At 34.5% G+C, this 27,104-nt stretch overlaps 1 protein-coding gene across 1 annotated transcript in view; it reads right to left on the bottom strand.

The window, feature by feature from the left end:
• CNBD1 (cyclic nucleotide binding domain containing 1) overlaps window positions 1–27,104 on the bottom strand; it is a 564,244-nt gene that overhangs the window by 169,860 nt on the left and 367,280 nt on the right. The window contains exon 6 of the mRNA XM_033202693.1: window positions 14,563–14,756. Within this exon, the coding sequence (XP_033058584.1) occupies window positions 14,563–14,756 (194 nt within the window). The remainder of the gene's footprint in view (window positions 1–14,562; window positions 14,757–27,104) is intronic.

Below are 27,104 nucleotides of genomic sequence, written 5' to 3'. Positions count from 1 at the left end.
ACTCGACATAATGTCTTCCAGTTCAATCTATGTTGTTGCAAATGATAGGATTTTATTCTTTTTAAGGCTAAATAATATCCCACTATGTACATATACCACATTTCTTTATTCATTCACTGGTTTATGGACACTTATATTGTTTCCATATCTTGGCTATTGTGAATGGTGCTGTGATAAACATGGGAGTTCAGATATATCTTTGATATATTGATTTCCTTCCTTTTGGATATATACTCTGTAGTGAGATTTCTGGATCATATGGTAGTTTTGTTTTTAGATTTTTAAGGAATCCCCATACTGTTCTCCATAGTGCCTATACTAATTTGCATTCCAACCAACAGTGTAGAAGGGTTCCCCTTTTTCCATATCCTGGCCAACATTTGTGATTACCTGTTTTGGATAACAGCCATTTTAATTGGAATGAGATAATATCTCATTGCAGTTTTGATTTGCATTTCTTTGATGATTAATTATGTTGAGCATTCTTTCATATATCTGTTGGCCATTAGTATGCCTTGTTCTGAGAAATGGCTATTCAGATCTTTTGTCCATTTTGTAATTAGATTATTTCATTTTTGAGTTGTTTGAGCTCCTTATAAATTCTAGTTATTAATCCCTTTTAAAATGGGTGGTTTGCAAATATTTTCTCTCATTTGGTGGGTTTTCCATCCACTTTGTTGATTGTTTCATTTGCTGGGCAGAAACTTTTCAGCTAGATGTGATCCCGTTTCTCTATTTATGCTTTGGTTGCCTATGCTTTTGGGGTATTACTCAAGAAATCTTTGCTCAGATCAACGTCCCAAAGAGTTTCTCCAATGATTTCTTCTAATAGTTTGAAGTTTTATAATTAAGTTCAACGGTCCTGTTTTTATGAGCCTTTCTAATCTACTGGATGATTAAGTTATCTTGCATACTGTCAAACTAACTCCTGAGAATTTTGCATCAGAAACATATTCATCTAGTCAATAGCACTTCACTCTTGTTTTGCTTGCTAACAGAAGTCTGATTTGGTTAGGCATTAGGCTGCAAAGTGCACATAGATCAAGAACCTAGTTATTGGGACTGAATCTTAATTAACTGCTCTAAACTGATAATGGTGGTTATATTCACTTTTATCAATTTGGGATTGAAAGGTAGACCTATAACCTAGTCTGGCCAATGGGATGGAAATGTGAGTCTGTGCCTTCTGTGCATTTTGTCAAAATGTTTTCTTCACAGATAAAGGGGTACAAACACAATGAAGAAACATCCTCTACCCTAGAGGTCCATGACTCCTGGGTCACAGATTTATACTGGTCTGTAGCCTGTTAAGAATCAGGCCACACACTAATTGGCAAGCAGGAAAAGCTTCATCTATGTTTACAGTCATTCCCCATCACTTGTGTTACCTTCCAAGGTCTGCCTCCTGTCAGATCAGTAGTGTCATTAGATTCTCATAGGAGCATGAACCCTATTGTGAACTGGGCATGGGAGGGATCTAGGTTGTGTGCTCCTCATGAGAATCTAATGCTTGATGATCTGACTTGGAGCTGAGGCAGTGATGCTAGTACTGGGGAGCAGCTGCAAATACAGATTAACATTAGCAGAGAGGCTTGACTGCACAGAGACCATAATAAATCAATTGCTTGCAGACTCATAACAAAACCCTATCAGTGAGTGGCAAGTGACAATTAAGCTGGACCTGGTGGCAGGCATTATAGTAGTAAGTGAGTTGATATATTTCAACTGTATAGTTGCTTCTGGTGGCAGGCTTTAAGTCAGAATCTGACACTTATTTTAGTCCACACGAAGCCTACTCATTATTTTATTTATCACTTCTGTTTACCCCTCTTTCCTGCACTGTATACTTATCTCAGTCACAGTTTTGGTAAGTCCACAAGCTAACCCTAGCCAAAATGAGTAAAAGCCAAATTTCACTGGAATATTTCTTTGAAAAGGGATAAAGATCCAATGAGGGGCCAACAGAAGACTCTATGACTGCCAACAAAAGAAAGTTGTATTTAAAAGAAAATACCAAGAGTCTGATTTAAATTGCAGATTCACTGCAACAGGTGATTCACATACTCCAGTCCTTCTTTATATAATACATGGCAACAGGCTATTCAACGAAGCCATGAAATCTTCAAAGCTGCTTCTCCACATGGGATCAAGCACCCTGTATTAAAAGACAAGCTATGCAGTTTTTCAAAAGAAAAAAATGTGAACACAAAGAATAGAAGCAATTATTGAAGGACACCACTTTAACAAATGTGTCTGCACTGACAGCATCACTCTTAGTGGCTAACTGCATTGCTAATGCTAAGAAGTGTTTTACTACTGGTGAAGGTTGATCCTACCTGCTACTGAAAACATTCATTGTGAACACTTAGGAGAGGCTGCAGTTTAAAAGGTGACATGTGTTCCCTTTTCAGTTAGCACTATAACTAGATGAATTGATGAAATAGCAGAAGATATTGAAGCACAATTGTTAGAGAGGATTAATGAGTCACCATGGTACACAACCCAGATTGATGAGTCTACCAATGTTGACAACAGGGCTACAATTCTTGGTTTTGTGTGATATATTTTTCAGGAGGATGTACATGAGAATATGTTATGAGCAATTTTTTGGCCAACCAACAACACCACAGCTGCACAACTATTCAAGTCTTTGAATGATTACACATCAGGAAAATTGTTCATTTTGTGTAAGTATGCATGGATGAAGTGGCTGCCATGACTGTACAGTTTTCTGGTTTCACCACTCTGGTCAACGAGGTCACTTCTGAATACGAGTCTATGCACCATATCACCCATAGAGAAATGATGGCTAGCTGAAAAATGCCATGTCACCTGAACTTAACAACTGAAAATGTCACCTGAACTTAACAACATTTTGCAGGATGTGATTAAAATTATCAACCACATTAAACGCCCTTAACTCACATCTGTTTGCGCAACTCTATGAGGAGATGGATGCAGAGCAAACACGTCTTCTCTTATACTCAGAAATGAGAGGGCTGTCTAAAGGTAGATCACTAGCTAGAGTTTTTGAGTTATGAGAGCCACTCCAGAGACTTCTTATAGAAAAAGTCACCCCTGGCAGCATACTTCAGTGAGGCAGAATGGATCACAAAACTTGCTTACTTGTGTGACACATTCAACCTGGTCAAGGAACTCAATCTGTTACTTCAGGGAAGACTGACAACTGTGTTCAAGCTATCAGATAAAGTAGTTGCATTCAAAGCCAAACTGGAATTATGGGGCAATGAGGGAAGACTGGGATTTCTGACATGTTTCAAACATTAGTAGAGATTTTGAAAGAGACTCAGTCAGGGCCTTCTTACTCCAAGCTGGTCCATCACGACCTCTCTCAACTTTCAAAAGAGTTTCACCATTACTTCCAAACTAGAAAAGAGCACTGAACTGGGAAGGAATGGATCTGCAACTCATTTGAGAATAAGTCACATGAATGGACTTTGTCCGTCCTAGAAGAGAATCAACTGCTTGAGATCACAAATGATGGTGGCCTTAAAAGTATGTTTGAGACAACTTCAAATCTCCATATATTCTGGATTAAAGTCAAGGTGGAGATTATCCTGAGACTGCCACAAAAGCACTGAAAAGCCTGCTCCTGTTTCCAATATCTTATCTTTGTGATGCAGGGTTTTCTTTGTAGTGACAGTAACCAAAACAAGATTATGGAGTAGAATGGACATAAGCAACATAATTCGGGTGTCACTGTCTCCAATTACCCCCAGATAGGACCGTCTACTTCCAGGAAAACAAGCTCAGGGCTCCCACAGATTCTACATTATGAGAAGTTGTATAATTATTTATTTATATATTACAATATAATAATAATAGAAACAAGGTTCACAATAAGTGTAATGCTCTTGAATCATCCCGAAACCATCCCCCACCCCTAGTCCGTGGAAAAATTGTCTTCTATAAAACTGATCCCTGGTACCAAAAAGATTGGGGAGTGCTGCTCTCCCATGCCTGGAAGAGTGCTAACAATTGAGGTGCAAATCTGAGGAAGAAATTCAGCATTCTAAAAATGAAAGGATGGAAAGATAGGGGAGCCTCTGTGTCCAGGTGACTTTGTTGTGGTTCTAAATTAACTAATCCCTAAAGTCATCTATCTCGAAGACTTTCTATGAGATAAAAAATATTCTTATTGTTTAAGTCATTAGTAATAATTTAGATAACATAAACCAAACCTCTCTTAACTGATACAGAGATTAAGACCAAATTCTCAAACAACTTTCATGAAATGATTTTCAGTCTCAAAAAGAAATAAAATCTATATTTAAAAGTTACAGACTATACTCAAAGCTTATGTTGCTGTCAACAATTCTGATTGTTACTGGCATCATCCATTTTGAGTTTTGCAAACCCAAAAGCTTCTCATTCCCAGTCTAATTAATCACAGAAAGAGATAATGGAAATTCTGACATGGGAAATGAATATAAATAAGCTTTTTCCAGAAGTAATGGAAAAATTACAGAACAGGTTTGCCAGAGTAAAAATTATAGATCAAGCTTGCCTCATCTTTTCATCATTTTGTGTTTGTCAGAAAAATTTAAAAATTAGAGGAGCAAAGAATCCCAAGGCAATTACAAAAAAACAACAAAACACAAAACTGAAAACAATGGGCTTAAAGCAGTAGTTCTGGAAAATTTTATGAAGATAAAATAGGCACTAAAGCAAAATAAACCAATGGATGTGAGATATTAGTCCAAGAACCTGTGGTACTTTAAATGAAATGGGCATATAGTAAGTACTCAATTATTATTAGTTTTCTTATCATAAATACTGCCAATAATGGGAAAGCAAACATTAATAACAACAACAAAAAATTAATATATCCATAATAATAAAAGAATGATAAAGTGAGAATATCAACAATATATTTTAAAAATCATATTTGTAACACATGCATATTAAAAAATTATATCACTACTATACTCAAAAGTCTTATAAATTAATAGGTAAAAAGACAAAGAAAACAAAAGTAAAATGAGTACACAATATCAGGCATTTCACAGAAGGCATGCAAACATCCATAAACCAGAAATTATACTTATTTTCCTACCTTCAAATTTAACACTTATTTTTAATTTACATAAAGTTGAAATTATTTAATCTTTGAATACAATACTTAATATAATGAGATAAACAACAGCAAGCCTGATTACATTTTGATGTCTTCATAAATGTAGTCAAATAAGAAACAGTTGTATTAAAAAAATGGGGGGAAGATTAAAGAAATGAAAGCTTTAATTTTATTTAAGTGTATGTATTTGAAATGAAATATCTGAGTTAATGTTTATATGTGAAGTCTTCTTATTTTATGATGTTATTAAAAAAGCATTGGTAAACAGACTTAATATGTACCAATAAACATAACCCTTTTATTGCTTTTATAATAGAAGAGTTGTAAAAATCTTATACAAAGTATACATTTTACTTTTTCTCTTATTTATTTTTAAACAGTAGTAAATTTACTATGATCTAATGTTTTAGTTACACCACACATTTTAACTCTCGATGAAAACAAAAGGCAACTATGGCAACTATATGTTGGGATGATTAAGAAATATCTTCATGTTATAAATATATTATAAGCTATCTGTATTAAATATTTTAATGATCAGAGAGATAATTAGATGTTAAGTTCCAATGCCATTATTATAGTAGAAATATTTCCTGATTGACATTTTAGTTTTGAACATCTGAATATTCTAACATTTACATTTTAAGAATAAAATAATCATATATTTTTAAACATCAATTTAAATAAAATAAATGTAATATAACTGAACTTTAATCAATATAGATTAAATCCTCTATCAGTTGCAATTTAGTTGAATCAAAGCTCATTTCACAGATCATCTTTGACATTTTGAAGGCTCTGTCTAATTAAATTTAACTGGATTTAATTTAATTTATTCTTATTGAACACCTTAAAAGCTCCTAGGGTACTATACTACGCATTAGAGAAAAATAAGATCCCTAACTTAAAGGAAGTCATCTTAACACTAGGGGCTGGGAGATGAGTCGGGGACATCTAGAAGCAGCAAAGAACCATTTAAATGTCTATGAGTAAGTGGAGGAGGGGCAGATGAAGAGAATTGGGTTAAAGGGTATAAAAACACAGTTAAAAGGAATAAATTCAACGTCTGATAAGCAAGGAGGGTGATATTGTTAAACAAAAATGTATTACACTCAGGAGCTAGGCACCCTAAATACCCTGACTTGATCACTATCAGTTATATACTTACAACAAAATTGCACATGGGACTGTGAAAGGAAAGTCTTGGGGCCCCAGAATTATTAAGTTAAAGGAAAAAGTCAAGCAGGCAACTTGTCAGGGCCAACCTGCCTCCCATTGTATTCAAAGTCATCCTTCTGCTCACTGAGATAGATGCATATCTGATTGCCTCCTTTGGAAAGGTTTATCAGAAACTTGAAAGGATGCAACCATTTGTCCCTCACCTACCCCTGACCTGGAAGCCCCATCCCTACTTCAGGTTGTCCCCACCTTTCTGGATGGAACCAATGTACTTCTTACATATATTGATTGATGTCTCATCTCTCCCTAAAATGTATGAAACCAATCTATGCCCTGAACACCTTGGGCAGATGTCATCAGGACCTTCTGAGGCTGTGTCATGGGCATGCATGTTTAACCTTGGCAAAATAAACTTGCTAAATTAACTGAGACTTGCCTCAAATATTTGGGTTTCATATTCCCCATAAATTTGTACAAATTTTTTTTAAATTAAAAAACAAAACATAAACTTTATACTCTGATCACATGTAGATCAATATTAAATAGCAAATCACATTCTGTATCTTTTTTCACTGCATATATATGTTACAAGTTTTGATTCATGGTATTTTTGTTTTGATATGTGATATTTATATGTTTTTGCTAATTGAAATAGTTTTGATTCTTTATTGTGACTCCTGTTTTGCATCATGAATAATTTATATGTGTTTCTTAAATTGAAAACTTTAGTTTCTTTTTCTAATTGCCTTTCATTTTGGTTTTTAATGGCGTTGTGTTGCATATTAAAAATATGATCTATAAAACACCATTTTAAAAAATGCCCACGAATAAATAAAAGATGTAGGGAACCAAGGTAAGACCACACTGGGAATGAATCTGTGAAGAATGCTGGATAATGAAGAGGCAAGTAAAAGAATATGGAGCACTGACCATAGGGAATGGTGTACACAGAAGGTCAGGCAGCACCCATTATCAGAAATCTGGAGGCAGCAGAATTAAATATCTTAAATTCCTTGTCCTTATCCAACATGACTTTGCCTTTACTCTTCCAAGATATCCCAATAGTCTGCTTGACACAGAACTTAAAATTAATTGGAATATGTTCTTGTTTGAAAATAATTAGTTGAATATCCAGAATCTACAAAGAACTCAAACAAATATACAAGAAAAAAACAAACAACCCCATCAAAAAGTGGGGAAAGGATATGAACAGACATTTCTCAAAAGAAGACATCCATACAGCCAACAGACACATGAAAAAATGCTCGTCATCACTCGCCATCAGAGAAATGCAAATCAAAACCACAATGAGATACCATCTCACACCAGTTAGAATGGCAATCATTAAGAAGTCAGGAAACAATAGATGTTGGAGAGGATGTGGAGAAATAGGAACACTTTTACACTGTTGGTGGGATTGTAAACTAGTTCAACCATTATGGAAAACAGTATGGCGATTCCTCAAGGATCTAGAACTAGATGGACCATATGACCCAGCCATCCCACTACTGGGTATATACCCAAAGGATTATAAATTACTCTACTACAAAGACACATGCACACGTATGTTTATTGCGGCACTATTCACAATAGCAAAGACTTGGAATCAACCCAAATGTCCATCTGTGACAGACTGGATTAAGAAAATGTGGCACATATACACCATGGAATACTATGCAGCCATCAAAAAGGATGAGTTTGCGTCCTTGTAGGGACATGGATGCAGCTGGAAACCATCATTCTTAGCAAACTATCACAAGAACAGAAAACCAAACACCGCATGTTCTCACTCATAGGTGGGAACTGAACAATGAGATCACTTGGACTCGGGAAGGGGAACATCACACACTGGGGCCTATCAGGGGGAGGGGGGAGGAGTGAGGGATTGCATTGGGGAGTTATACATGATATAAACGTTATGCACATGTACCCTAGAACTTAAAGTATAATAAAAAAATAAAAAATAAAAAATAGACATTCAAGAAAAAAAAAAAAAAAGAAAATAATTAGTTGAGTTTTATCCAGGATCTGAAGATGGAATTGCTATTCAACTGCTTTATGAAATGAGATATTCTTTTTTTAGTTGGATGCACCATTTATCAATGCCTTCTGAATTTTCTCTAGATACCTGATAAAACTTCAGATGTACTGGGCAGTATGCATGAAATACTCATGGCTCCATTATCCTCAGCTTGAATAATACAGGTTGTGCTGATAACACAGGTTAGAAATATTTTGTATTTGGGAAATGGAAAAATTAGGATTTGATGGTTTAGTGATTAATTTGCTCAAAATATCTTTACTGTAAATTAAGGAAATATACATACTGGCAGAAGGTTGATTTCACCACATTTCCTCCCTCCACCCTGTCCTTTTTCAAATTTTTTTGTTATTGACTCACTAGCTAGTAATTGATACAAGAAAATAAAGAATACTTTTGAGTTGGGATTTATTCCCATTAAGAATTAATATAAATATCAACAATTAAGTTTATGCCATGAGCAATTAAATTATTGTCTATGAAAAAAGTTAAACTCTGAGATATTTGAAGAGATTTATTCTGAGCCAAATATAAGTGACTGTGGCACAAGGCAAAGTCCCAAGAGGTCTTAAGAACATGTGCCCAAGGTGGTTGAACTACAGCTTGGTTTTACACATTTTAAGGAGACATAAAACCTCAATCAGTACATGTAAGATGTACATTGGTTCTATCTGAAAAGGTGGGACAACTCCAAGAGGGGCCTTCTAGGTTACAGGTGGATTCAAAGACATTCTGAGTGGCAATCAGTTGAAAGAGTTAAGCTATTATTTAAAGACCTTGAATCAATAGAAGAGGGTTAATTAATATAAAGGGTTAATATAAAGCATCTGCATTAATATAAAGGGTTGTAGCTACCAAGGTTCTTATTATGCAGGTGAAGCCTCCAGGTAGCAGGCTTCAGACATAATAGATTGTAAATGTTTCTTATCAGACTTAAAAAGGGGCCAGATTCTTAGCTAATTTTCTCTTGTATCAGGAAAAAGACCTGGAAAGGGAAGGCAATTTTCTACAGAATGTAGATTTTCCCCACAGGAGACAGCTTTGCAGGGCCATTTCACAATATGTCAGAGAAATATATTATGGGGTAAAATACTTCAATATCTTCCAGGGCCTGCCATCTGTCATGGTGGTATTTTACGGCTACAAAGAGTGTTTTGTCAGTCTTAAGGTCTCTGTTTTAACATTAATGCTGGTCTGTTGTGCCTGAATACCAAAAGCAAGAGGGTATAATGAAGAATGTCTGACCCCCCTGGCAATTATGTCCTCAACTACTTTTTCAGGTTAACTTTGTAATGTTCTTGGCTGAGATGAGGGGTCTATTCAGTTGGCTGGGGGCTTAGAATTTTATTTTTGACTTACATTCTCTACATATGCTTATTATCTCTGGTTCCCCAACTTACACGATTGCAAAGAGAGGTAGAACCATTGCCTTTTCCTATCTTACCAAGAAAATAAATGGTATTATTATAGCTTCCAAAATGATCACAAATAAAGATCATTTTGTTTTTTTAATGCACTGGTATTGATACGCTATTACTTAAACTACTTTTTTACATAGGCAAAAACTAAGAATTGAATCACTGTGTATTCCATGCCCTTGCAATCTCATTCCTAGAACAAAGTAGAGAGCCTGTAATTATTTTTCCAGGGTTAGTATGAGACACCCTGCTAGACACTTTGATTGCTATCCATTCAAAAATCTTCCATGGGCCGGGCGCGGTGGCTCCCGCCTGTAATCCCAGCACTTTGGGAGGCCGCGGAGGGCGGATCACGAGGTTAGGAGATCAAGACCATCCTGGTTAACAGGGAGAAACCCCGTCTCTACTAGAAATACAAAAAAATTAGCCAGGCGTAGTGGAGGACCTGTAGTCCCGCTACTCGGGAGACTGAGGCAGGAGAATGGCGTGAACCCGGGAGGCGGAGCTTGCAGTGAGCTGAGATCGTGCCACTACACTCCAGCGTGAGCAACAGAGCGCGAGTCCGTCTCAGAAAAATAAATAAGTAAATAAAAATAAAAAATAAAAAAAAACTTCCATGTACAGATTTTTGTGCTGAATGCTATTGTAAGTATAAGATTCAAAGTCCATAATTTCAAGTAGTGTCTCAAATGAGCACAAACTCCTTCAACTGTAAATTCCAGATCCTCTTGAGAAATGAGATCAGGAAGTTGACAGCAAAGATCGAAAGATACCTGCTTCATGACAATTTTTAGAGTACTGAAGTTTTCTTTCTCCTCTATTCCCAGTGACCTCTGGGCTCAGAATGAGGACACAGAAATGTAGTGGAGTAAACTTGAAACTTTCCCTAGCCCATTAACTGGGGGGACACACAAAAAGTATCCAGCTAAACTGTATGAAAAGGGAAGAACCCTGGAGAATCTCCTGGAGGGATGAATTGACCCTAAAAAGAGATTCAAGGGGTCACTGCCTGAAGCCAAGGATCAAGGGTGCGGTATTAAAAAGCCCTCTGGGAGGCAACACCCACTCCAGGGGACTGCAGGAGGAGTAACACCCTGAGAAAACCAGCCTACATTTGGACAGGCAATCACAGAAGGTCCCGTTACCATTTTGCGTTTAATTCCCAGCCTCCTTCCTTTCCTCACTGGAAAGAACCAGAAAACCAAGCTAGTGCGTAAACAGCATGCAAAGTAAGAAGCGGGGATAGACCAATTTAAATTATGCTTCCCGCTGCTGGATTCTATGGCACAATAAGGCATAAGCTGAGTATCAAACATGAAAGTTTGAAAATTTGATATAAAAACAGGATTGGAATTTGTAAGACCAAAAAGAGTGAGGTTATTCATTAATACCTAGGATCTGATTAAGGTGCTAGGATCCAGGTATCATGGAAGAGTAATACTATACCACTTGTTTGAAACCTTTGGTGTAAAAAAAAAAAAACCAAATTACTATTTTATAATTTTACTCTTACTGGGCCCTGCTTGCTGAATATATTAAATATTTTTATCAGTTTTTTCCACATAGTTCCAAATGTATTTCAAAGAAAACTACTACTAACAAACTAGAAAGTTATTTTAATAATTATTGAGAATCTTCAACTTAATAATTTGCTTTTATAATTTTGCTGAATTTAATCACAGCAAAAATAGATTTTAGTAAAATATGTTTTATTGCAGATAGCAATATATGTTAAATATAGAATTATATAAATATAAAATATAGAAGTGCATGTGTGTGTGTATGTGTGTGTGTGTTTTGGCATAGACCATACTATATCTATGCTGAGATGTCTCTAAGAAATGTGAATGTATTCATTACTAAAATTTTAAAAGTTGTAAGACTAATTAGAAAAAAATAAAATTAATGAAAGATTTTAAAGCTACTTAGAAGCATTAAGTTGGTGATCTTGTAAATAAATGTGTAATTTTTTATCTCTTTCCTTACATAATTAACTCTAATGAAAAAGTTTTCAGCTTCAATGTGTAAATCTATGTTGAGAAAAGCAAAAAAATTGTTTCACTGTACATTTATACCACACTCATTTTTCGTCCAGTGTGTAGTAAAGAGGAAGAACAGCAGATGCTTGGAGCTTTAACAATTTTTATTCAGAACTATACATTATCTCATCAGAAATAAATTTGATCCTTGGATTAGATGTTTTTCACTTTATGTTTGTTATACTCAAATGATCCCCATTTGTATACCAAACTGTTGGAGGGTGAAATTGAAGCATGAAAATGTTACAACTTTTTTCTTCTTCTTAGTTGTTAGGTTCTCTGTTACAATGCAATAAAAAAGCAAATTATGGTTTTAAAAAAAAAAAAGCCAAAAAAAGGGAGAAAGAAAAATATAGCCCTTTATGTGTGCAAAACTATAAAACTCTCCTAGACACAAATCTTTGGAAATAGTAATATTTTTATTTGAAAAAGGCCCGCTAAGTAAATACACAAAAAGGGAAATTTTTAAAATAGGGAAAGATCAGCATGTTTCATAACACCAGCTAAACTCATAATTTCTACAGGGGACAGGGTTAGCAAGGATATTTTAAGTTTTAGCAATGTGAAATAAATTTATCAATAATCATACACTTGTCCTTCTGCAAACTTAACAAGAAAAACCACAGAGTTGATGCAAGTTAAAATTGTCTGCCTTGATTTCTATCTTTTAATTTGTTTCAAAATATTTTACTAAAGAAGAAAAAATGTTGTAGAGCTTAACTGCCTGCCAGGCAGGGAGCAATACAAATCTGTCACTGGAGCACTGTTAGTCTCTGACACGCTATATCAGTACCACTGATAAAATTTTAATGATGTTAAGCAGGCATTAAGTACTAGTAGAAGGGAATGCACTGGAAGGTACAATCTCAGATGTTTGAGATATTGTAGAATGAGTATTGATAAGGACCATGGCATATGATGATTGCTGCCTGGAACTCTCAGTGCACTAAAGGAATACAATAAAAGGAAGAGGAAAATTAATCACCCATTTAAGATGAATTATCTAAGAGTTCTTTGACTGCATATAAGAGTTCTTTGACTGCATAAAAGCAAGAGTTCTTTGACTGCATATAAAGAAAATCTCATTTTCAACAGTTAGAGGGCAGAAAACTCTGAGAATCTGACTTGGAATATAAATAGACAGGTAGGTAGATAGATAATTGGTAGGTGAGTAGGTAGACAGATACATAGATGATAGAGAGATAGATAGATATGCACATAGATAGAAATATTTTCATATCTATGCTCTCTGGAGCTCTGCTACAGCAGTCTCAACCTTGGCAAGTATTTTTTTTTTTTAATTATTTTATTCTAAAGCTGGGGCCCAGATGGAGAAGTGGAGCTCTAAAATTTGAGATAGTGACAATAAAGCCTTGATACATGAAATGTCATCATGGCCACTTGTTACAGAGAATAAATAGGCAGAATTTCTAAAAAGTAGAGTTTTGGTTCAGGTCTGGTTCCCAGTGGCTTCACTGGGTCCATAAGCCTACCCCACGGGCAATATCCATGGTCCCTAAAAGCATAACTTAAATGGATATGTGGTAGTAGGTAGAGTTTCCACATTGGTTTCTTGGTCTGTGCAGTAAGAGCTATCACAGTAAAGATTAAGTGGAAGCCTCTGAAACTTCTCTCTACCCTTTTCCCCACTCTGGTCAAGATAGGAAATTGAAAACAATATCACATCTCACGTGGAATGCCAGAAATTAGTACTGCTCTTAAAGACCTAAAGCAGAATGCAGATCTGGTGATTCCCATCATATCCCCATTTAATATATGAGTTTGAACATTCCAAAAAAAAAAGGCTTTGAAGACTGAATTCAACTACTAGAAATTCAATCAGGAAACAGCCCTAATTATAGCTGTTGTGCTAAACGTGGTATATTTGCTAGAGCAGATTAAAATAGCATTAGGTCCATTATATGTGGCCACTGACATGGCAAATGCATTTTTTTCCATCCCTAATAAGAAGAAACATCATTCATTCATGTGAAATGAATAATATACTTTTATAGGCTTGTTTGTTTTTATCCTTGTCTTTCTTTCTGGGTATGATCCATGCTTATTTCTCTTGAATGTGATATTAGTTCTGGATTTTTCTGATTGTACCCCATAATGCTAAATAGTTTGGTTTTAATTGGTTATTTGACTCTTTTCTACTGTGGACATCTTGATCACCCTAAATTGAGAACTGACAATCAGCCACAATTCTAGTCAATTCAGACCTCTATCGTATGTGGAGTATCCAGAGATTTACAAAGATACGGAACTTTTCATTTTTGACCAGCTGATAGTCTTGAAATATTATATAGATGCAAAAGATTTTCCTCAATTAAGAATTTCTGATTGTAATGAAATTAACTACTTGACTATCGTAGCATTGCTCTTGTGACAAACATAATAAACACACATTCTTGACTTGATAATTTAAAGGTCCTTCATAATCAATTAGTCTTCCTGTCTCTCTCTCCTCAAATCACCTATTCTCTCTCCCTTATCTGAAACTACTATTATTCCTCTTTCAGGGATCCAGCCACATCAACCTTGTCTGTTATCAAATACACCATACAAACCTTGCCAGTGGTTAGGATGCTGTTGAAGTCATCCTTTATCAAAAATGTTTAGTCAAATGTCAATATTAATAATATCATTTATATTTTAAAGGCTATATTACCTTAAATATTTCAGGACTCTAAAGATACTGGATCTTAATGTCTGGAAGAGATAAAGTTTTGCAAAAGCACGTTATCTTGTTACTTGTGGAAAAAGCAAATACTCATCTCTTACCATCGAGTCATATGAAGGTAGGTACATCTCAGCAAGTGTAGAGTTTTTGAATTTTTCACTCAAAATGAAGCTGTGGAAACTCTGAGGTATGAATGAGACTGGTGAATCACTTCCTTCAATCAGATTTTTATACACATTTGTTTGAGGTCGAGCTAGGCCTTTCAGTATTACATAAAATCCATCATTTGCAATCACTGAAAAAAACAAAGCCAAAAAATATATACCATTGCTCAGGCTCCTTGATATTGATATGACTAATACATATATTGCACTTATGGTACTTTCAACATATTTCTTTCAGTGTATTATATAACAATGAATTTAATGTAATAGGCATTTTCAAATAGTTTACTCAAATAACAAGAATAACAAAAGCGTGTTTATACATTTGGATTATTCTTTTCAGACAATTACATATAGTTGCTATCCTCTCATAGAACTGATGGGTTCTAGGGGAATAAAACATGATTACATATAATTATTAATAGAGGTGAGACACTGTGAGAAAAATGGGTCCAGAAAAGCCTGATAGGTTCTAGGGGAAGAAAACATAATATATAAATATTAATAGATTTGAGACATTGTGAGAAAAATGGGACCAGAAAAGCCGTTGAATGTTTTTTAATGTTTATGACCCTCCAATACACAAAATGCCATTTTTCCTATTTTATATAAATAACAATATATATCTACCCTTAATATTCATTTATCTTTGCTCTGGACATGATGACAATCACTTATAGAACTTAATAATGGAGAGAGTCTGGAGAAGGTGGCTGATTATTACTAGAAAGAAGAGTTTTTCCCAAAGATGTCCTGCTCCATAACATAAATCTCTAAAATCTGTCATCTAACCCCAATTCCTAAAGTTAAACTGTGTGCCTGTAGGTCTGAAAGACATACTCATTTGTGAATATTTCTAATGTACCTTAAATTAATTCCAGTTCTTCTGAAGCCTGGAAGGGGGTAAGAATAGGATGGTGTCTTTCTCCTTTTCTTATTTACATTACTTCCTAAGATTGAAGCAAATTACTCAAGTGCTGTCAGGAGATATTTTCGTATACTTTGCTTATGAACTTGCTAGAAACAGAAACTTTACAAATTTCATTTTCGGGGACAATCGTTTTTTAAAAATGTCTTAAAAGTCATCAAATGCTTGCCATGTCTGCTTTTTTTCTAACCTGAGTGCTAATTAGTGTGACTTTCTTAGTCACAATTCATACACAGGGACCATGGGAGAGTGATTCACATGCTTCTTTAAAGCAAAGGTTATTCTTGCTTGGATGTCTGAGCTTAAACTAGACCTCCTTCCAGGCAACACAATACAAGCATATCTCGTTTTACTGTGCTTTGCTTTTCAGTGCTTCACAGATACGGCATTTTTTTACATATCAAAGATTTGTGTAACCTTGCATCTAGCAAGTTTATCAGCACCATTTTTCCAATAGCATGTGATCACTTTGTGTTTCCGTGTCACATTTTGGTAATTCTCACAATATTTCAAACTTTTTCATTGTTACTGTATCTGTTGTGGTGATCTGTGATCAGTGATCATTAAAGTTACCATTGATGTAATTGTTTTGGGCACGGCAAACTATGCACATATAAGACAATGAACTTAATTGGTAAATGTTGTGCATGTTTGGACTGCCCTATTCAATGGCTGTTTCCCCATGTCTCTCCCTCTCCTCAGGCCTTTCTACTCCCTGAAACACAACAATGTTAAAATTAGGCCAATTAATAGCTCTAAAATGGCCTCTAAGTGTTCAAGTGAAAGGAAGAGTCATATGTCTCTTACTTTGAATCAACAGCTAGAAATTATTAACTTCAGTAAGGGAGGCTTGTTGGAAGATGAGATATGCTGAATACTAGGCCTTTTACACTACATAGTAAGCCAAGCTGTGAATGCAAAGGAACAGTTCTTGTAGAAATTTAAAAGTGCTATGACAGTGAACACACGAATGACAAGGAAGCAAAACAGCCTCACTGCAATACTGAGAAAGTTTAAGGGATTTGGATAGATGAAACCACCCACGGCATTCTCTTAAACCAAACCTAATCCAGAGCAAGGTCTTATTTCCATTCAATTTCAGGAAAGCTAAGAGAGGGTGAGGAAGCTCCAGACGAAAAGCTGAGAGCTGGTAGAGTTTGGTTCATGAGGTTTAAAGACAGAAGCCATATGTATAACACAGAAGTGCAAGGTGAAACAGCAAGTGCTGATGCAGAACTCGAATCAAGTTATCCAGAAGACGAGCTGAGGTCATTGATAAAGATGGCTACACTAAACAGATTTTCAATGTAGATGAAACAGCCTTCTATTGTAAGAAGATGCTATCTAGTACTTTATAGCTAAAAGAGAGAAGAAGTCAATTCCTGGCTTCAAAGTTTCAAAGGAGAGGTTGATGATGACATACAGCTGGTGATGGTGACACATAGGTCAGCTGACTGTGACATGCAGCTGGTGACATTAAGTTGAAGGCACTACTCATTTACCATTCCAAAAATTCTAGGGCCCTTAACAATTACGCTAAATCTACTCTGCCTGTGTTCTATAAATGGAACAACCAAGCCTGGATGACAGCATATCTTTTTATAGCATTCTATAATAAATATTTGAAGCCCACTGTTGAGATCAACTACTCAGAAAAAGACTCCTTTCAAAATACTACTGCTCATTGACAGTGCATCTGGTTACCCAAGAACTCTGATGGAATTGTGTAAGTAGTTGAATATTGTTTTCCTGCCTGCTAACACAACATTCATTCTGCAACCTATCAATCAAGAGGTAATTTCAACTTCTAAGTTTTATTATTTAAGAAATACATTTCATAAGTCTATAGCTACCATAGACATAATTATTCTGGTGGATCTAGGCAAAGTAAACTGAAAACCTTCAGAAAAATATTCATTATTCTAGATGCCATTAAGAACATTTGTGATTCATGAGAAGGGGTCAAAATATCAACACTAACAAGAGTTTGGAAAAGTTGATTCAAACCCTCAAGGATGATTTTGACGGGTCCAAGGCTTTGGTGGAGGAGGAAACTGCAGATGTGGTGGAAACAGCAAGATGACTAGAATTAAAAGTGGAGCTTACTTACGGATGTGACTGAATTGCTGCAATCTCATGATAAAACTTAAACCAAACAAGGAGTTACTTCTTATGGGTGAACAAAGAAAGCAGTTTCTTTAGATGAAATCTACTTCTGATTTCTAATTTTAAAATACTGAATTTCAAAAGATTTAGAATGTAACATAAACTTAGTTGATAAAGCAGTTGGGCAGGGTTTGAGAGAATTGACTCAAATTTTGAAGTATTTTATGGGTAAAATGCTATCAAACAGCATTACATGCTACAGATAAATCTTTTGTAAAAGGAAGAGTCAACTGATGCAGAAAACTTCATTGCCATATTCTCAGGACATTGCCACAGTCAAACTGGGCATGGTGTTGCATGCCTGAAGTCCCAGCTACTTGGGAGACTGAGGTGGGTGAATCACTTGAGCCCAGGAGTTCAAGTTCAACCTTGGCAAAAACAACAAGACTCTATCGAGGGAGGGAGGGAGGGGGAGAGGGAGAGAGAGAGAGAGAGAGAGAGAGAGAGGAGAGAGAGAGAGAGAGAAATTGCTGCAGCTACCCCAATCTTCAGCAACCTCCAGCCTGAATAGCCAGTAGCTATCAACATTGAGGCAAAACCCTCCACCAGAAAAAGATTAGGACTCACTGAAGGTTCACATGGTCATTAATATTTTTTTAAGCAATTAAGTATTATAAATTAAGGTATATATATTTTTAAACACAATGCAATCACATGCTAAAGAGACTACATGATAATGCAAACATAACTTTTATATGCACTGGGAAACCAAAAAATGTGTGTGATTCACGTTATCATGATATTCATTGTGTTGCAGTGCTTTGGAACTAAACCTGAAATTTCTCTGAGGAATGCCTATATAATAAATGGATCAAGTGCTAGTCTAGGAGGCAGGAGGAGGACTGATTTTTAGTCCCCGTGTTGCATTCATTGTGTAATATATTCCTAGGATCAATGTCCAGATCAAAGATTGTCATGCTAAGTTATCTACATGTATTTTAAATGTGTTATTTTGTCAATTATTCACTGAATGTAATAATTTTATGTTGTTGTAGTTACTACTAAAGGGTTTAAATGAATTTTAAAACTAATATACATAATCAAATTTTACTAATGCAAGATTATCTTAAAAGTTTTGGCCAATTTAAATTAGTGAAATGTTAAAGATGTAGATGAAAAGACTGTATCTAATAATAATAATTAAATTAGTTAACAATAATGTTAAAAACCTCATATTACATAATATCACTTCAGAAAAAAACTGTGTTTAATATGAAAAGCATAAATATTCAAATGTCTCACATGAATCTCTTTTGTAGTTTCTTCATCATAATTCAGATTATTTATTTCATCATCCAACACATTTCTCTGAAACCATTATCTTTACTCCAGTTGGTTTGGGATACAGTATATTTGCATTTCAATGTAATGAAGTCCCTGAAATTGTATTGCAAGCTACAAGTACTGTAATGATTTGCACAAGTACATACATAACTGTTTTTAGCTAAATTGATTTTTTAATTTTGTAAAATGCTGAATTTATTGCTAAAAATGCTTTTACAAAATTAAACTTACTGAAAAGGCACAATAAAAAATAAGAATCACCCATACTTATACAAATCAGAATTTTTGAATAAGTGCATTTATTTGGAAACAGAAGAGGGAGACTGCAATAACCAAAAGTTTAAAAACTGAAAGAATCAGATATTGGCATGGATGTGAGACATCTAGAATTCTCACACATTGTTGGTGGGAGTATAAATTACACAATTACTCTGCAAAAATATCTGGCAGTTTTTTTTTTTAATGAAACATACTTCTAAACTATGTCCCAGTAATTCAGCTCTTAGGTATTTGCTCAGGGGGAATAAAAGTAGATATCCAACAAGGACTTGTACAAGGATGTCACTAGCAGCTTTATCATAATAGTTGAATGCTATAAAAAGCTCAGCTGTCCATCTGGAAGAAAATATGTAAAGAAGCTCTGGTATGTCCCTGCAATGGAATACCATTCAGCCATGTAAAGGAATGAACTATTGATTCATACAACATTGATAAATCTCAGAAGCATTATGTTAATTGGAATAAAGTTTTCACAAAAGGGTACATGCTGTCTGATTTCATTATAAAGTTTTAAATTATTCATGTGAATCTAAGTCATAGTGAGAGTTAAAAAAAAAAAAAAAAAAAAAAAGAGAGAGCCATTGCCCCTATGGGATAGACAAGAGACAAGAGACTGACTGGGAAGAAGTATAAACAAAACTTTTGGGGTGATGGTAAAGTTCTATAGCTTGCTATGGATCTGGGATACAGTATTTGTCTAAACTCATCAAGTGATACATTTAAGATATATATATATCTATATATATACAGATACATATATATGTGTGCACATCACTGTATATAAATTTTGCCTTAAAAAATCAAGTATCAGAAACAAATATTAAATCCTAGATAGACTCTGAAGTGTTTAGGGTTAAATGTCCTGATGCTATGATATATCAATTAAATGGAAGCTTATGCAAATATAATGAAGAAAAAAACTAGAGAAAAAAAAATAGTGTTCACAAGATGACAGCAAATATTGTTTGACTCTTTCTTGGTTTTGAACATTTTATTATATGCCAGACACTATACTAAACATATTATAACCCTATGAATCAGGCACTATAATTGCTTCAACTTTACAACTGCGGAAACTGAAAGCAGTGAAAAATTAAACATTCTTCCCAGGCTTGATGAGCCGATAGTGGTTAAGCCAGTATTTGAAGACAGCCAATGGCAGTTCCACATGATGATACTAGTCTTTGTAATTTGACATAGAATTCTCTCTCTCTTTCCCTCCCCTCCCCTCTCTGTCTCATTCTTGAAATATATTGCTTAGGGATATTGTTTCAATTATGATAAAATAAGACTACAATGTGTTATTTAGCATGTATCATTTTCAGTTAAAGAATATAAAGTAATATATGTTCATTTAAAAAGTTTAAAATAAAAGTAAATATATGTCTGCTTATGAATGCATGTTTAAGATATAAACATTATAATACAAAAACAAGTCTAGAAAGAGATTTGGTAGTATTAGTTACTTGTTCCTAAGAGAATGACTTATGTGGCACCCTCCCATACTCTCTCTTCCTTCAGCTCTCAACTATATGAAGTACTGGCTCCCATTTTGCCTTCTGCCATGATTGTAAGTTTCCTGAGACGTTAAAAATAAGTCTCTTTTAAAATAGACTTGTAAAAAAGACATTGTTAATTATCAAGCAAAATAACAGTGCTTGCTTAGAACTGTAAGTATACCTTTCACTAGATGTTCTCCACAAAATAGAGGTTAATGTTTTCAGATCTTAATGACAAATGGGTTGATGGGCTATTCCTAAATAAATGACTCATTAAGAAGCAACGTTTTAATCTAGATTTCTTAAATCTAGAAACAGCTATTCCTGTTATTCATATGTACCAAACACGCCATGAAGAGTAAATATCACATACCAAGCATGAAATGTTTGTCATGCACTGTGCTACATGTTCTAACACTAATTCTTCCAGTAACCCAGAAAATCATACATTGTTAGTGCATATTACAGATGAAGAAACCAAGGCTCAGAATGATAAAGTAACTTATCAAAAGTTACAAAGTACGTTAATTTCTGGAAGTTTTCAAATGTATTCTAACATCTGAAGGATACACACATACATACAAACATACACACATAGGAGTGCTCTGTGCTTGTAATTTGCTTGTGCATATTTATGTAGTTAAGTGTATATATAAAACGTATATATATATATGTACAAATGTATGTTAGTTTGTAGATCTTATAAACAACCTCAATGAGAATTAAAAGAATTCTTACCATTCAATATGGTTTGGATCTGTGTCCCTGCCCAAATCTCGTATTGAATTGTAATCCCCGATGTTGGAGATGGGGCCTTGGTGGGAAGTGACTGGATCATGGGGGTGAATCGTTCATGAATGGTTTAGCACTATCCTCTCAATGCAGTTCTAGTGATAGATTTCTCATGAAATCCCGTTGTTTAAAACTCTGTGGCATCTCCCTCCCCTCTCTGTTCCTCCTGCTCTCAGCTATATGAAGTGCTGGCTCCCATTTCACCTTCTGCCATGATTGTTAGTTTCCTGAGGCCTCCCCGGAAGTTGAGCAGATGCCAGCATCATGGCTCCTATACAGACTGTGGTACCATGAGCCAATTAAAACCTCTTTTCTTTATAAATAATTACCTAGTCTCAGGTATTCCTTTATAGCAGTGTGAAAATGGAGTAATACATTATTTGTAACAGAGTTCAGAAATTGACCCTCAATTATTTCCTTAAATTAACATAGTTGGCGTATTCATAAATCTATCAAAATTATTTTAGAAGAAATTTGAAAATAAACTTTTTAAAAAAAATTTCAGACATATATGCAGGGTGAGATGAAATTTTGGGTGACTTCTGTATAGATGTACTAGAGCAGAATAAAAAAGGTAAAGGATCCTTATTCAAACAAAAAATTTAACAATATAAATGGAGTTAAAATGAAGAGTTCAGAGAAAAGTATAAAATTTAGCAGAAACTGAATTTACAAAAGTTTCTCAAAATAAAATTCAAAGAATATTTGACATAAATCCAAAAATTTATAGACAAATTATTTAAATACTATAAAAACTGTCTAAAAAAGATTACTATCTAGTTAAGTTCTCAAAGAACAATTAAAATATTACTAACAGAGCACAAACTGGTGTTAAATGTAGGAACTGTGAGAAAAAAGACATTTGTTAATAATGCAAGATAAATATAAGCATTTGAAATTTTTAACCAGTGAGAAGAAACAAAGCATGGATTCCTTATTCAAATATTCAAAATGCATAAAATGATATCATGTATTTTTTAAGAAAAATACAAGCATTTAAGAAAAATCAGACAATAAGGAAATAATACTGATTTCCAGCCCATTAAATAATGATTCCCAGACTCTGCAAAAGTAAAGGAATTTATCAAAATCAAGTTGGTTAGGAATAAGTTTCAGGAAAGTATTTATATACCTAGCTTCTATTACATGAAAAGTCAAAGAACTGTTCTCATAAGGACTTGAGAAATCTCCTAGTGCAGGACCCCAGATTTGAAAATAGCTCTTAACTATACTTTTATTAATGAACAAAAGGCATTACAAAAGAATTAAAAATACTAGGGAAAGTTTAATCATTTTGATAGTGACTTTTTGAAAAGTTAAAGGTCAATTACAAAGTTTGATTAAAGCAAGCATGATTGTGAATCTTGCTAAAGATTCCCCACTCTCTGGTACAAAGACCTTCAGCTAAAATCAGCCATTCTAGAAGGACTTAAAAGTTTCAAGGAGCTCTAATTGGATGAATAAGGTCATATTGTCAGTGGCAAATCCCTCCTTGCCCTATAAAATTGAGTTTAAGTGTCTTGGCAATGCGGGCTCTTTTTTGGTTCCATATGAACTTTAAAGCAGTTTTTTCCAATTCTGTGAAGAAACTCATTGGTAGCTTGATGGGGATGGCATTGAATCTATAAATCACCTTGGGCAGTATGGCCATTTTCACGATATTGATTCTTCCTATCCATGAGCATGGTATGTTCTTCCATTTGTTTGTGTCCTCTTTGATTTCACTGAGCAGTGGTTTGTAGTTCTCCTTGAAGAGGTCCTTTACATCCCTGTAAGCTGGATTCCTAGGTATTTTATTCTCTTTGAAGCAATTGTGAATGGAAGTTCATTCCTGACTTGGCTCTCTGCTTGTCTGTTACTGGTGTATAAGAATGCTTGTGATTTTTGCACATTAATTTTGTATCCTGAGACTTTGCTGAAGTTGCTTATCAGCTTAAGGAGATTTTGGGCTGAGACGATGGGTTTTTCTAAATAGACAATCATGTCATCTGCAAACAGGGACAATTTGACTTCTTCTTTTCCTAACTGGATACCCTGATTTCTTTCTCTTGCCTGATTGCCCTAGCCAGAACTTCCAACACTATGTTGAATAGGAGTGGTGAGAGAGGGCATCCCTGTCTTGTGCCAGTTTTCAAAGGGAATTTTTCCAGTTTTTGCCCATTCAGTATGATATTAGCTGTGGGTTTGTCGTAAATAGCTCTTATTATTTTGAGGTACGTTCCATCAATACCGAATTTATTGAGCGTTTTTAGCATAAAGGGCTGTTGAATTTTGTCAAAAGCCTTTTCTGCATCTATTGAGATAATCATGTGGTTCTTGTCTTTGGTTCTGTTTATATGCTGGATTACGTTTATTGATTTGCGAATGTTGAACCAGCCTTGCAATGTGGCACATATACACCATGGAATACTATGCAGCCATCAAAAAGGATGAGTTTGCATCCTTTGTAGGGACATGGATGCAGCTGGAAACAATCATTCTTAGCAAACTATCACAAGAAGAGAAAACCAAACACCGCATGTTCTCACTCATAGGTGGGAACTGAACATGAGATCACTTGGACTCGGGAAGGGGAACATCACACACTGGGGCCTATCATGGGGAGGGGGGAGGAGGGAGGGATTGCATTGGGGAGTTATACATGATATAAACGTTATGCACATGTACCCTAGAACTTAAAGTATAATAAAAAATAAAAAAGAAAAAAAAAAAAAAAAAAAAAAAAATTGAGTTTAAGTGTTATCTATCTACCAGGGAAGCCTTTTCTGACCTCAGCCCTGCCCTCATCCAGCCTAATTAACAGGCCTCCTCTGCTATCTTTCGTCACAAAATTTTTGCCATGGCACTCTTTGTTTTCAGTCTTTGTCAATAGACTGTAACCTCTTGAGAGAAGAAACTCTGACTGCTCTCTGTATCTCCAGCTCATATCACACAGCCTGGATAATTTTAGACATTTAGCAAAAACACTCGTCGAATAAATGAAAGCTTAATTAATGATCCCCTATAGTATTTCTCTCCAAAGAATTTTATAAAGTATTTGAAGATCAACTCTTTTTTTTTTTCCCTTAGAATTCTGTCTATTGAGGAATAAGATAAAACTCTTTGATGGTCAATTTTCTTCTTAGGCCTTTATATGGAAGCCTAGGAAAAATATAGGAAAGTTATATAAATTTTAAGCCAGATGGATTAATTTATGGAATCTCTTTATAAGGTCTAAATGGTTGCAGAGATAAGATAACAAAGAAATACATGGCCTCTTCATAGATTTTATTATATTAAAGAACCTTTGGAAATGGGATTATTTCACATAGGTCTAATTTTTCCTCTTCTAAGGTACCAGGAGTAGTTATTTGAAGACACAAGTCTAATAATCTTGCTTAGAATAATGCAATAACTTGTAGAAGACAATATGCAAATAAAAGTGAAAATTTATTTTGAGAATAAAAAAGCAAATATGTAAATACTATACAGCTAACTGGAAGGGATGTAAAGAAATTTATTTCATTCTATTTTGAGCTCAGAGCTTCTATTGAAACTGCCTTCAAATATTGATACTCTTTGTTCCAAAATAAAAACAAATACTCTTCTGGTACTGTGGAAATTACAAAGTATATAATTATAAGAAGCATCACAAGGCAAACATCCCTAAATGAGTACCTAAAATGATATGAAGGTCTGAAGAAGAAATAAATTGTGCCTGATGGGAAAGATATGGAATGACTTCATGAAAAAGAAGCATTTATGATGGATCCTGAAATGTGGATACAATTTTGATTGACAGATAATGGAAGGAAAAATATTTGTATAATAGGAAATCAAATGAACAAGACACAGAAGCAGGTAACATGGAGTACTTCATGGTCTTCAGTCAAGCTGGGAAGGTTGATAAAGAACAGTGAATTACCCGGTTTGTCAGAAGCAGAGTACAGGAAAAAGTATTTTAAAGAATTCACTTGAAAGCAGGCTAGGACATACTTAGAAGAGCACTTAAAAGTGGAATTATCTTTTAAATAACCAATTACAGAGTGTTCGATTAGAATAAAAGGAATACTAATTTTTAAAATGAGGTATGACTGGTTCAAAATGACTGACTAGAGGCATCTCATAGACACCTTATCCACTTATAAGAAGAAAAATAATGTATGAGAAAATCATACCTCAAATACATTATCCAAGAGAGAACACTGGAGTGCAACAGAAAAGTGGCAGGAAACACCAAAAATAAGGACAGAGAAAGAAAAGGGGCAGCCTGCTTGGCAGGGACAGTCACAGCCAGCAGTGACTCTCAAATATGGGGAGAGGGTGATTTTCAACATTTGAATTACCAAAGCCTTAAACTTTATAATGCAGCAATAATGGCATTCTCATGTAACAGTGGGATGATACATTTCCTATCATTCGTAGACAAGTATCAAGAGATATTAAAATATTCCCACATTTTTATTCATTACTTTTAACTTTAGAAATCTGTCACAAATAAATAATCCAAAATACAAGTAAAAGTTACTGTAAATATATATTCAGGACCACAGTATTCATGATAGGAAAATATGTACTACCTTTTTAAAAAGATTGATCAAGTATAACATATCTGTAAGACCAAAAAAAAAGTGGTGTTTACAGAAATATTAGCAGTTCAATTAGGTGAATGTTGAGCTTAACTTTAAAAGTTTATTCCCAAAGTTTATAGGAATTTATGATAATTAAACCTTTTTATTGCCTCTTGTTTTTTAGGACAATCATATGAATTTTTTAGACTTGTAAAATATATGACCTAGTGAATGGACATCTATTAAGATACTAGTTAGTCAAAATATTAAAGAAGTATGTGAAGGTACCTAAAATATAGTTAACTCTTGTTATTCCTGTAAGTAATTGTATAAGCATGTGACTATTTTAACATTGTTTGGTTCAAAACTAATGTAGTTATGCCTGATTCCAAACAGTAAGCATGAATAATAAATATTGGACAGTTTAGAAACTGTGTTTCTTATTTAATATAATTATGAATTTCAGTTGTTCATGACTTGTCCATCCAACTGTTTGGCTAAGCTCCAAGTCAGTATTTAGTATTGTATCACTTGCTGACCATCACTGTGTACTTAAGAGTTACTATAGGAGTATTCTGGCTATATATATGCATATATATTCTGGCTATATATACATATACATGGTCTTTAGACATCCTATCATAGGATATATTCATTGACTTGTGGTTAAGTTGAAGGTATAATTTGTCTTGAAGGGTATTTAAGTATTTCAAGACCATACTGATATCACTAAGACTTTACATATCTCTGTGTAATCACATCCACATGTAGAGGAACTATGTGCTGATAAGAGTCTGTTTTCATTTATGTCCCACAGTTTCTTCAAGTTCAGTCACATTCATCCTCACTTTTTACAATACTTATTGTAGTTTTCAAGTTATTCTTCCAAGATTTGAAGTACTTACTGAATTTGTGCTTTTATAGTTGAAGTAATAATGAAAATGCTTTTTGATTTATATTTACTTAAGACAGTTATCAAAT

Source organism: Trachypithecus francoisi, unplaced genomic scaffold (genome assembly GCF_009764315.1).
Source record: "Trachypithecus francoisi isolate TF-2019V2 unplaced genomic scaffold, Tfra_2.0 Lachesis_group7, whole genome shotgun sequence".
Classification (NCBI taxonomy): domain Eukaryota; kingdom Metazoa; phylum Chordata; class Mammalia; order Primates; family Cercopithecidae; genus Trachypithecus; species Trachypithecus francoisi.
Note: the sequence above shows the minus strand (reverse complement) of the source record. Positions and strands in the feature narration are given on the sequence as shown.